The 13,460-nt window shown below is 37.7% G+C and overlaps 1 protein-coding gene across 5 annotated transcripts in view; it reads left to right on the top strand.

Moving 5' to 3' along the window:
• WWC3 (WWC family member 3) overlaps positions 1-13,460 on the top strand; it is a 104,166-nt gene that overhangs the window by 54,157 nt on the left and 36,549 nt on the right. For all 5 annotated transcript variants that reach the window (XM_065856325.2, XM_065856317.2, XM_071812992.1 and 2 more), the window contains exons 6-8: positions 1,871-2,000; positions 7,733-7,882; positions 8,741-8,814. In XM_065856325.2, the coding sequence (XP_065712397.1) occupies positions 1,871-2,000; positions 7,733-7,882; positions 8,741-8,814 (354 nt within the window). The remainder of the gene's footprint in view (positions 1-1,870; positions 2,001-7,732; positions 7,883-8,740; positions 8,815-13,460) is intronic.

Genomic DNA, 13,460 nt, shown 5'->3' with positions numbered 1-13,460 from the left:
TCCTAGAAACATCTTCCTCAGAAAAATGTATACTTTATTAGCAGTTTTCTGTTAATTGAATGTTATTTCTGGCTATACGAAGGTCTAATCTTTTATATTGTGCTATTTTCCATTAATAAAATGGAAGATTCCTGTTAACTTTGTGTCTTTCAAAACTAGTGTTTTATGGAATAAGGAAAAAAAATAACAGGCAATATATAACAAGTAATTTTTAAGGTGCTTAAGTCAGTTTGGCTTGAAAGCAATACTGATTTAAGCTCAAATATTTCTGGCAGTAGAAACTTCTATGATTCTTTCCTTAAACAAATACCAATTCATAGGTTGGGCTCCAAAGTGACGTCCAGGAACATGGATATGTGGGTAACTGGACAAAAATCTGGTTGAAATTAAATAATTTCCTTTTCCTGAAATGCCACCTTGGACCTGGCAAATGGTATAATGAGCAGTTGTGTAGGAGGCATTTTCTGGTCTAATATTTAGGCGAAATCTGTGTTCTTAACATTAATGTAACTTTCAGATAAAACCACATGTTATCTTTTCATGAAAGTTTTAGTGATTTGAATTAGTTGTTTTACCGTGGTTTTATTTAATATTTCAGGATTTTAACTAAAAATTAAAGAAGACATGAGTAAACATCTTAAAAGGAGAACAAAACCAACCAAACAAAAATCCTCACCTTTAATCCACATGATGTTCAAGTCCTTTCTCGTTCTTGAACCAAAAATCATAAAGGCTTATATATTTTCTTGTACGACATGGGGAAAGTTGTGTTCAAGTAGAAATCTGAGGTTCCGATTTACTTTGTTTTTTCTCCACAGCAGGAACTGTCAGAAAAACCCAAACCAACCAAAACTGTAGATACCCAACCTGCGTGTTTTTTTTTTTTTTTTTGGTAAAATTGTGAGCTGCACAATAAAATGACAGGATTTTGATTCAAGCCTTTTGATTTTTCATTTTAATATTTTAAGTCAAGTAATCTGCTGCAAGTGGAATTTTACTGGTGTTTTTTTGTTTAACTGGGAGAACATGCTGAGTAAGTGTTGTTGACACGCTTATAATAGCTTAATATAACTACTTTGAAACTTGTACTTGTTCTCAAGATTTTAAATAGAGTTTGAGCATTCTTGTCTTGTTCTTTATCTATAAAAGAAAGCAAATGATCAAGGTGATACACTGGACTAGGCTTCTGCACCCTGGTCTGTTGTCCATTGCTATTGCGAAGCTCTGGAGAAAAAGTTGAGAACTCGGGCAGTGGATGTCCGACTTCAGAGAAGATGAGAGATTTTTGTGTCAAGGTGGAAATGTTAGTAGTACTTCAGCCTCATGTAGTGGGTAGTGCTCTTGCATCTTGCTGAGTTTGCATTTGAAATCTTCTGGGACAGTCTAGTAGGGGGTGATGATGTTTTCTAGAAAAGATACTCAAAGATGCCCATAATGGCAGAAAGGCACCTCCAATAAAAACTTAGGAAGTAAAAATTTCTTCCCAAGAAAATGTAATGCCTTCTAAAACAAGATCACATAGAGATGTTGCAATGTGCTGCATGGGAATGTGACAGCTAGACTGCTAATACCTTTATCTTTTGAGTTCTTATTGTGTAGATTAGTTTTGGACTGATTTTATTTTTGTTGTGGGCAATCTTCCATGAATGTTGCTCTGTATTAAGACATTAAAACCAGAAAATGTGTTGATTCTGCAGAACCTGGGTAGATAACTGTATTGCCTTGTGATTAGAATGTACTAGATGATGAGGGCTGTGTTAATTCCAAGTGAAGTATAATTTTAAGCCTGGAAACAAAGTGGTACATGAGTAATCAAGAGGTCTTAAAACATCTGTGCTCTTTCTAATTATGTGAAAATTCTTTTCAACAGGATTGATCGTAAGATGTCAAGTGCTCATACAAATTATAGACTGGATGAAGCACAGGCTATAATGAGTGAGCTTCGAACCATAAAGAAAGCTATATGCACAGGCGAAAAAGAAAGGCAGGACCTTATGCAGGTAAAATATATGCTACTTAACAAAGAGCTGCTGAAAAGTAATAACCTACCTCTATTTTATTCTTCTGGCACTGGGGTTACCAAGTCTAAATAAGGGAGTGGGGCGGCCTGAACTGATTTTTCTGTTTCATAATTGCTCGAAAGATGTAAGTAGTCATTGTCTATGCTGTGAACATAGGACTTGATATGTGTTTCATGTTCTTGTCTTAGATAGTGTGCTATCTTTACATTGAGATCAATATCTTTACTGAAGATAGCTTTCCATTGTTGTTGATCATATTAAACACTGCTATGGAATAACTATGTTGCATTTTGAAAAAATATCTTGAAGTTTTACAGTATTTGTTTTTTCATTTTGTTTGTCTCCCTATAATGAAGTAGGACTGAGAATTCATGTGCTAAAATGTTTATCAGTTTATCTACCATGTTTTTTCTTTTATAAGCAGTTCACAAAACTGGATCTCTGTGTCACTATTGCCACAGTTTGGCAGTTCTCTCTCCCCCCACCCCCCCTACCTCTCCCCACCCCTCCCTTAAATACCCATATCAAGACACACGTTAATTTCAGATGTTCTCACAAAACCCACAAAGACTATGATTAAATACAATATATACCTAAACAAGCAACCTTTAGATTATTTTATGGATTGGAGCATGCGATACATGCCCGAGTCATGATCTCACTTTTGAATGGATTCTGCATCCTGCTATGAGCTCTCAGTTGCTTTATTTGTGTTATTAGCAAGATGGGAGCTTGATCAAAGAGCCACGAGCCTCTGCCACCACAGAGATTTCAGTATAGACTTGCCCAAATATGCTGCAGATATAGAGGGGTGACAAGGACAAGTCTCTTCACCCAGTCTTCAAGCTGCTATTACAAACATTTTTGGTATGGTAATAAATTAATGCTGCCATTAAAACATTATTTCAGCTTTCTCTGCTATAGTGTTTCACTAGTATTTTATTTTATTGTAAAATGATATGGGTAGCTTGTAATCTGCATACAATAAATTTCAATAGTTATACAATTATTCAGTCTCTAAAGCATTACCTAAAGGTCAGCTGATGGGCCACAAATCCTTGTTCAAGGAGACAAAACACTTAAGTCACTACGAAAAGTTTCTGCCTTGGCTGCTTTTAGCATATTTGATATTTTGGGTTGGCCAAGTTTTAATGTGATTTTTTAGTTTTCCACATGCTTGGCTACTAGGAAATGATTAGAAAGGGAGTTCTTCATGAAGGCAGTGACGCATGTTTTAGGAGACTAACTGGTAACTTAAAGACTTGTGTGTGAGAACTTGGAGCAGCTTAACTTCTGGCCTTGTTTTGACTCTCCCACTAGATTTTTTTTTTTTCCCTTTTTCTTACATTTTCAGTCCTCAGTGGCACTAAATCCAGCTGTAAACAGTGAGATGCCTTGAAAATCGTATCTGTTAAACCAACTTGAAGTGCACTTGCAATTTCTTTAATTACAGTATTGAGAGAGCTAGAAGTCTAGGAGGAAGCTTAGCCTCAAGGTTTGGGCAGTGCTGGCAGCACCGAGGCGTAGAGGCTGTACAAGGCAGAAGCGAAAATGAAAAATGTTCCCATCCCTCTTCATGAGTGTCAACATATGTGAAATATCAGTCTAGGAGGTATCATTTTTGAAACTGATGACAATCTGTTGTGATACCACCCAGTAATAGACATATAGTCCAGGAGAATCTAGAATATAGTTGTTCCATGCAAGCCTGGTATGCAAAACAGTTCTGCATGTTTTGTTGCAATTGTAATAAGGGATTAAATGCCTTAGTTTGCAACATCTACGGTTGTAAAAACTGTGTATTTCTGCCACCTTATTGTGCTCTGCAAAAATATCCATCTTTCTCCTCGATATTTTTTTAAAATGTTGACCCCAAAAAAATGAGTTGTTTTTGTTGTCAAACATTTCTGTGCTTTGCCTTTTCATAATTAGGTGAAGACTGTTTGATGAATTTATTTAGCTTTGTCAAACAAGTGCAAGTCTATTTTGTCTTCCTAATTAATTCAGAATTTGATTTTTAATTTCCTATCAATTCTGAGATTGATTTCTCCTCAAAAATGCTATATTTAAAAACCATTGTTGGTAAGACAAGCTCTCTTATGAAAACTTTTTTGTTTTGAAATCTGTTCTTAGAGGAGTTCAAAGTATTGTGTAAACAGCTGGGGATTTGTTTCAGAGAAAGGAAATAGACAATTTCTTACTATTTCTTAGTTTAAATCTGGCCAGTGTAAGCAACAGAACTAAACATAGTAGAAGTGACTCACTCTTGTGTAGGTGCTTGGAAAATTGTAGCTGTCAGAAATACGATAATTGGATTGAGTTATGTGGGAGAGGAGGCTGATGAGTGAAGGAGAGGGTGGTCAGATTTAAACTGGGCGCTGTGGTCACAAATAAAGCCACAAATGCAGTGTCACTGCTCCAAGAAGGTGGGCAAACTTTTTATATAACACTGAGTAATCAAGGTGCATAGTTAGATTTCTGAAAGCAGCATCTATATCCATTTCCTCCCTCACCATCCCTTTCCTACTTTTGTTTCTGTTCCAGTACGTCCATATGCTTTTAAAATGTCGTCCTTTATCCTTAGGAAGTATTGGAGTTTGGTGGTGTGTGTTTGTTTGAGTTTGTTTTGTTTTGTTTTTCTGGTGTGTGTGTGTTTGTTTTGTGTGGTTTTGTGTTTTTTTGTTTTGTGTTTTTGTTGTTGTTGTTGTTGTTGTTGTTGTTGTTTGTTTTTTCTCCTTTTCTGAACAATTAAATAGGCTAAATAGATAGGAACTGCACTGAAATTGTATGTGGTAGGGAGCTCCCAAATCAGATAGTAACAGATCAGTGACAAAATGGCAGTGCTCATGTTTTTGAGTAGCTTTGGGCTGCTGTGCCTAGAACTTCAGATCCATATGTTAGGCTCGTCTGGCAGCTTGTGTGCGTTTGCCATCAACAATCCATGAACCCCAGATTAATGATTGATTCTTTCATGTAGCTGTGCAGGATATTGTTCCCAGCAGTTTATGTGAATTGTTTCTGTCTACATGTATGCTAACTCAGGTTGTCATTTTCCATGTTAGAATTGCTGGAGGCTGTGCTTTCACTCATCCAAATAGGACTGAAAGGATATGTTTATCCTAGAGCATAGTCGCCTCTGCATGTAGATATAAGTTAAGGTGATGCTACATGGTGGTTGCCACCAGCCAAATACTATGTAATTTTTAAGTAGTATTGAGGTTTCAGCAGCTGTGCCCAGCTAGGAAGCATGGCCAGCAGCCAGGCAGCCCTTCACTGCCTGCCAGGGAGATGTTGGAGCGTGGCAGGAGCACACTAGGAGCGCATAAAGTAGCTGAAATACGAGCAAAAGTTTAGATTTAAGTTCTGGCATCAGGATCTTTGGTGTTGTGTATGTCTGTAACACGATATGTGTTAGCTAAAGGTGCCAGATGGGACAGAGCTTATTTGGGAGGAACCTCAGGCTTTCTGAATCCATAGTTTTTGTTCATGTTCATGTGACTGGCTCTGCTTTACTGGGAAGAGGACAAGTTAGATGTTTGATGTTTGTTTAGCTGTGATTGGAAATCATTACTTCCATGTTATAAAACCATTAGGGATCCATCTTGATCCCTCCATACAGCAGGAGACTGACAAGACTGGATGATGTCCAGTGAGTTTGAAGAAGAGAGTTAGACAGTCTGCAATTTTCAGTTTTCATAAAGGGGAAGACATTCCAGTTTTCTTTTGCCATGTTGTGGAACAGTTCATTTTGCAGCAAGTCTTGGAGGATAAAGGAACACTAGCTAGGGGCTTCTCAGCAAAATAACTTGAAATTGAATTCTGCTGTCTCAGGACTGAGAAGAAACTGTTTTGTTTGTCCTTCATACTAAGATGGCACAGTTCAGTTGGGACATGGCGGAAGAATTGTTGTCTTTTGAGGACCCAAGACAAATCGAGCTCCTGGAGGCGAGCAGAAGTATATGCGATATATGCATAGTGAGGCAAGCAGAGATAGCCTTGTCCCTCTGCTGGCATGTCTGGCATTTCTCTGCACTGTCCTCTGTCCCTGCCAGTGCCGAGCACAAAATCCCAGCCCTACTCAGACCTTGTAGTTGTACCAGCAGACGGAGGCTGAAGAGGGAGCAGTGTGTGCTCTCCAGCATGTGGGGCGTACCTGCTTCTCCCTCTGCCTTTTACCTGATAGGAAGGACAAAGTGTGTGTGATTGTGGGGGTGACATGGAGGAGCACAGGGCCCGACTCTTGTGGCTTGGGAACCTACTTGTTTGTCCATCCTGCACCAGGCTGGGTATTTTCTCTCTTTTTTAATGTCTAGTGGAGGGAAGCGTGAGGGAGGGCAGGTTTTGCTGGTTGGTTTCAGACTTGCTGCAATTCCTACAGGTGCTTCCCAGGCTTTGAAACCAGAGCTTTTGTCTTCAAGGTGGCCTTGCTGTTCCTTAGAGCTGCAGCCAGTGGCTGTTACTCAGGTTCATCTTCTTGACTCCATTAGCTGAATTTATTGTAAGAAAAGACAGCATTGATGTGTCCTTTTTAGACTGGACTTTGAAGACTGAGAAATCTCCTGGTAGCTGGACATGGACAGTAACTGGGGCTTATTGTAAATCACCAGTTGTCAGAGCCACTGAGATTCCTGAGAGGGTCAGTCTTTTCCCAGTGCAATGCTTCTGATTCTGTAGGTTAGACCCTGGAGTAGGCAGTTTTCAGAGTTTTTGTGTGTAATTTTAGAACCAAACGGTTTGATTATGTTATGGTTTTAAAAACTGATATAGCTCTTCAAGTTTCTGGGGTGTTTTGTTTTTTGTGGGGGTGTTTTGTTTGGTGTGTTTTTTCCCCACATACTTTGATTGCCCCTTATCTTCTAGTGAGGGGGAAGTTTTTAATATCTTGTTTTAAAATGTTCTTTTGATGCATAATGCTTAAGGTCTCGGTCATAAATGACAGCACTGCATGGTGATTTTGTTATTGATTATATGTTATCTGTAATTTTTGAAGGAGAGAGAATGCCAGTCAGAAAATAAAAGCAATGTTAACTTAAAGGAATTTTAAGAGCTGCCAAGCAAGCTTGTATTGTCAAACAAGTTATTGTTATTATTTTGTATAATATGTTTGTCGTACTCCCCATTCCCCTTACAGACTGCTTGACGTCTCTGCTTTATCCTCCCATTTTGTGTCATTGTTTAGTCATCTCAGAGATGTCCCTTGCTTAACCCAAGGTGTAAAATATCTCTTTAACTATGTGAACCTTGGGTAAGGGAGCACAAGGGTGAAATCAACTGTCATAAAAATAACAACACAAGGTATTCATCAAGTTGGATGTGATAGCAGTAGTGGCTAAGAAATGTGCCCTGTGCCGAACATGGCAAAAGGGCAGGTGAATCACATTTGTCTTCCATATCACCTAGTCTGAAAACTGACTGCTGCTACATATAAAGAACTGTAAGCCATACAAAAGCTAAAAAAATTTACAGATCTAAATCAAGTAATTTAAAATGTTTATGGTTAGATGCATCTTTTTAAAAGAAGAGTTTGTTTCAAAGCAAAGCTTGTGCATGTTAGTAACACTACAATGAATTTTACTTTTTGTAAATAGCTCTTTATAGGCAAGCTACCTGTCATGTTTTTAAAATGTTTTTGTTTGTTTTTCATTAATAAATAATTATAAAAATCAGGGATTTTTTATTTTTTATTTTTTTTTAAATCTCTTCTCCCGTAGAGCCTGGCCAAGTTAACAGATGGATTCAGGAATAGCTGTTGTATTACAGATTCCCTGCAGGATGTCCAGCACAATTCTAGTTCACTCAGCGACTCCTGTTTACCTCAACAACACTGCGATGCTTGTTCTCAGACTGACATCACTGGGGAGGTATGTGTTCCTACGTGAGCCGCTTGCTGTAGAAAATAAGCTGCTATTGTACTGTAGTGATGCATCGTTATTCCCTGGTTTAATTTAAGAGGTGTTGGCTGTAGGAGAATGAAAAATCCAAAGTGATATTGGTGGCAAGGGAGTTGTTTGCTTGTTGTTTCCAGAGCGTGTGAGTGGCACTCATGAGTGGTGGTGGGCTTTGTGGTTCTGCCACCGGAGCATGGCACAAGGACATGATGACGTGGTCGGGGGTCATTGACAGGTAAAATCAACTCCTGGACTCAGCCAGCCCAGCTGAGTACTTCTTGTGTTGTCACTTTGGTGACTACAAGTTCATTTCAGAGTAACAGCTCATGCTGAGGTGTCCACAGACCTCTTCTCTTCTTCAGATTATGTTTTTGTAGTAGTGTTTAGAATGTACTAATGATCTAAGTACTGGGTTGACACATCACAGTACAGGGAAAATAATCTGGATTACTTCTAAATAAACTATACATAAAATAGTATCAAGTAGTAAAATATTTCAATTAAAAATACTTTTGTGTTCTAGGCTTGGATGAAGTTGAAAAGCCTTGACCATTCATCAGTGATTCTATTTGCTAACCCTTGATTTCAAGGATCTTAGCTTATTGAAAGGGCTCATTTATCTTCAGTATTTTTAGCAATAAATCAGTTTTGTATTTCTGAAGCATAGAATTTATTTTGATTATGTTATTGCTTAAAGCATTGAGGTTTTTTTTTTTATTGACTTCCGTAAGGAAGACTAATTTATCCCTTCCTTTATTACGAGAGTGTTTTTAAAATCTCATTTCTCCTTCTTTTCCTCTCCTTTCTCCTTGTTCCTCAACTCTACAAAAGTTTGGGTTTGATGACAAAACAAGACTTGTAGACAAAGTAAGACTGAACTGGCAATATGAAGAGGCCAAGAAAAGGTAATTAAAGATTTTATTTATGGTTTTTAGTTTTTATTCTTGTGATTAAAGTTTTTAAAGCAGAGCTGGAGCCAGCCTCCCAGCTTAACTGTCTTTAGGAAGACTGATTTACTTACTGTTGAGTAGTTCACAGATAATAAAAACTTAGGTAAACATAGGACTTTATCATAAGATTATTATGTTTGTTTGGAGAGATAAAGCTAAATGTCAGCCCTGTTCTACACTTGTGTAAACATAATATTGCAGTAGTTTAATTGAACTGTTTTACATTTTCCCCCCTTCTTCTCAAACCTCAATATAAACAGTCTTTTAATTTACACTTGGTTTATATCAGCCTGACTCTGTCAGTGCATTTGGAGCTTTGTATACCTGTGTTCTAAGTTCATTATACTGAAGTCATGAACTCAGTGTGAAGAACGAATGCAGAAATTCCTGTAACATAAATGAAGATGTTCAGGACAAAACATAAGAGTACATGAAAATAAATGTTGAGATTGAAAAAGAAAATCTGACAAAGGTTAAAAAAAAAAAAACAAACGTTGAAACAGAGAAATTCTTCACCAAGTCCTTCAATCTAATTGCTTATCGTAAGTATTTCTTTGGTGAAGGTCAGTCTTGCAGTGTTTTTCATGGCTTTGTAAAAATAATCTATCCTTATTTTGTACTATTTTAGAAATACTATCTACTAGTATAGTTTAGCAGGTCCTCATTTAACCTCATTGTTTTCAAACCATTTGCCACATATTCAGGAAAATAGTGTAGATATAGATAATGACTTGAACACAGTAATTTTATGCACAGACTATTTTAATTTGTGCTGATGTAACATTCTCTTAGTAAAATTGACTGACATTTAGAAGGATTCTATACAGTTAACTTTGAAAACCTTAGTGGGGTTTTTTTAAGTTTTTTTTTTAGGATTTTTATTTTTGCTTTTTAACTTTTTGTACTATTTTGACAGTATTTGTCTCTCAGAATAGGGGTTAAAAAAGTTCAATACTTTTTGCCTGTTTTTTCATATTGTGGTGACTATTTGGGGGAAATTGTAACGCTGTCATGTGTCTTGGCAGGGATTGGAAGCTTTATAGGCAACTCGCCATTTTGTTGTTCTTGGAAAATTTACCCACATTTGGATGCAATTCAGACTTTAAAAAAAAAAACATGCAAGCATGTTAGAAATACACAGCTAAATCTTCAGGATTTGTAACTGGAATAAAAGTTTGCATTGTAAAATATGGCATGTGAATATCAGTGACTATTACCTAAAAAGGTTAAATAATTGGGAGGAAAAAAAAAGACAAACCAAAAACTTGTCAGTGTCCTGTTTGGTCAGGTGCTTAATCCTGAGCAATTAATAGTCCAGTGATAATAATTTAGGTGTTCATCACAGTTGCTGAAAGAAGAGGAGAGAATTTAGTTCTTTGCTGTTTAGTTTAGCAGAGCCACTGGTGCTGTGAGGATTGTATTAAATGTTTTCTGACATACCTTTCTATGTGCTTTTCCAAAACAATCATCTTTTTTTTGTGTTATTGCCAGGAAAAGATATAGTGGTGAGGTGGTTGGTTTGTTTGGTTTTGGTAGCAGAAGCATTTCTCATCTGGAAATGCCGAACATTTGTTTGTACCTGGAATGTGAGATTTCTGAACATCAGAAGTGAGCTGGGGTTTGATGTGCAGAAAATTCGGGTAACTAAGCTTCCAACTAGAGGATAGTAATTGCAGTAAGGGTAGTTTTGCTGTCCCGGGATAGCGTCTCTAACAATGGTCTGTTATTTAGCAAAAGCACGTTAGTTACTTTGAAATAGTGGCCTTATTCTGCCCAGTATGTTGCACGGAAGTAATCAGCTTTCGGCTTTTGAGTGGAACTGCACAAAGCTCGTTGCCCCTACCGGTTATCTCTGTGGTTGCATTCTTCATTTATCATGCATTCCTTCCCCTTAGCTTGCTGGCATTTCTGCAGGGCTTTTGTCTCTACTGAATATCTTTGTGTTCATTCTCCCTTGGCTGGTGAAATATCTACTGTTAGTGCACAGTGTGGGTGATGGAATGTGTTGCAATGGATTAAAATCTACAAAGTAGAAAATTAAAATGCTACAGTATGTCACAGCTGTAAAGTAGTATATTATGACTGCTTGCTTGTCAAACAAGGTATGGAAACATATAGCAAATAAGCACAACAGACGAACTGTTTCATTTCCATGTTTTAATGGGAGACTTTTAAAATGTGCTATAGGAGAAAAGTACGTATTTTCCCATAAAGGAGAGCAGGACAAAAAGCTCCAGAAACTGAAGGGGAGTGTGTTGCATTTTAGTCATTCTTGTGAATCTTGCTAGATCATAGAGATCTAGATACAAGCAGAATATTTGCCATATGTTGTAAAGAAGTTTTTAAAAATATGTTTTCTGTATGGGGTGTCTTAGCAAGGAAATGCAGTGTTGGGATTTCTGAATGAACTGTCTTGAGGAATTCAGCAGATGAGACCCAGTGATAGCAGAAAGTTTGGCTTATACTCCCCAAATATTTCTCCTCCCTCATAAAATATAATGTGTTCTTAATTCCTCCTTCAAAAATCTTGACTACTGAGTGGTTTGGCCTTTGCATCAATTAAGGCATTCACAGAGCTTTTTTTTTTCCCCTTCGGTTTCCCACTGGAAGGAAGTTGGATAATTTGCAATTTAATTTTTCCCATGGGTATATCTTCAGATGTTGTGAGCTGTGGGTTCCAACATCTTCAGCACGCTGGGGAAGAGGCCCCGTGTTTCCAGTGTCTGGTCCAGGCTCTGGGAGGAGGCATGGAAATTCTACCTTTTAACCCGCCAGTCATGCTGAAGAGACGCTCAGTCACTTTTCTTCTGCTCTTTACTCTTCTCTTCCCCCCATTATTCTTAAATAAACTGTACCCTATTTCCATGAAATTTCTTCTCTCTGATCTATCAGTGTGGCCTTTCAGAGAAGCAGGAGGGAGGGAGGACGGTCTTTTTGAACAAACCAGCCCCAAGCTGCCTGGATAAATACCGTTTTCAGTTTCAGTTGCTATTTTGGTGGGACCACCTCTCATGAAAGCATTTGCACACTGGAAAGCGTACCCCTCAAGCACAAGTTGTGCAGTTCAATATAACGAGTACATTAATTGTATTAGCAAAGGATCAAGAAATGTCATTGCTGCAGTGCCTCATAAGTGTATTAATCAATAGATGAAAAATTATCTCTCCAATAAAAGGCACTAAAATTGTTAACTGTGGTTTTTTTTTTTTTATGATCCAGTCTTGATGGTAGCTGACTTTAATGAACAAATATATCCAAGCATCTTCAGCTAGTTTTCCTAATTCGAATGCAAAAGAAGCAATTTGTTTATAACTTCTGTAAATTTGAATTCAGATATGTTATTTTTCTATTCAATTGTTTAAATCACACAGTGGCTGTCAACAGGTTTATTTTAGCCTTGAAAAAACCACCTCCTCAACTATGCTTAATGTTTCCACATTCCCTTTAAGAATGTTACTTCTTTCTTTTCAGTATAGTTGCTGGATAGTTACTTTGTTGCAAATTTGGTGTCTCATTACCCAGATTAATTTTTAGTTCATCTTTTAAAAGCACTGGCAGAAGCAGAAGTGTGGCAGTGCAGTGTGTGCCTGTACTGACAAAATACATGTTGGCTGGGTATTGATAGTAACATTCCAGTACTGGTACAATAACATGGTCAAGTATTTTCCTGGTAAAATTAATCTTGTCTAGGCAGGTTTCAAAGAGAAATTCAGTGGATTTGTATGATTTATTCTGCTAAACTAATCTGAAAATCTGATTTAGGAATACAGTAATTTGGCTGATATCACATAAATACCTGGCACAGACATGTCAGCCTAAATCTCCTAGTATCAGCTTTTAAATATAAAGCTTTTTCTTTGCGTTATAAAGGGAGATGAGCCATGCTCTTGAACTGTCATTAAAGTTTTCATCATATGAGTTTACCTGTGAATTGGGGGAAATAAACCTAATTCCTCTCCTCTTTCACTTTTAGCAGGCTTTGCAGTTTTCCTCAAGGTGAATACATAATTTTCTCTGCAAAATGCCAGTGTACTCTAAAGGTTTCATGAGCGTCCTAAGCCAATTTAAGACCTCCTTGTTATTGAATCAGGCTGCCAGGAAGGCTGGATATTCTACAGAGCGCACTCGAGTTGTCCGCCCAAGCCACAGTGGCACATACTTGCAGGAGCGGCCAAAGTAGACACAGAGGAGAAATTCTGTGAGCATTTGGCTGAGTTCCACAGCTTCTTGTACTTTCCATTTCTTTCTTCCCCTTTCTCTAGCCTTTACCCTCTTTGGATATAAATCATAATACACTCTCAAGAGGGTCGGTAAATACCAGAAATTACGAAGTTCTTGCACCTTTTGTTATGTGTCTTCAGTCCCACAGCCACCTTCTCTGAGTATTGCATGTGGGAGAAGTTCCGTGTTACCTGAAGTGGCAGAGAACAGGGCCCCATTATAAGCCTAAGAAAAAGAGTAAGGTGGACTGATTTATGTTGATCATCTCTGTGTTTTTGTCTGATCTTAGCCACCATTTACCTCCAAATCATAACTGTGGATTTTTTTTTTCTGCTTTATCCCCACCGATCTTCCTATTCTACAGGTAACAAAGGCCTCTG

This window comes from Patagioenas fasciata, chromosome 1, assembly GCF_037038585.1.
Source record: "Patagioenas fasciata isolate bPatFas1 chromosome 1, bPatFas1.hap1, whole genome shotgun sequence".
Taxonomy (NCBI): domain Eukaryota; kingdom Metazoa; phylum Chordata; class Aves; order Columbiformes; family Columbidae; genus Patagioenas; species Patagioenas fasciata.
This window is presented reverse-complemented; position numbering and strand designations above follow the sequence as displayed.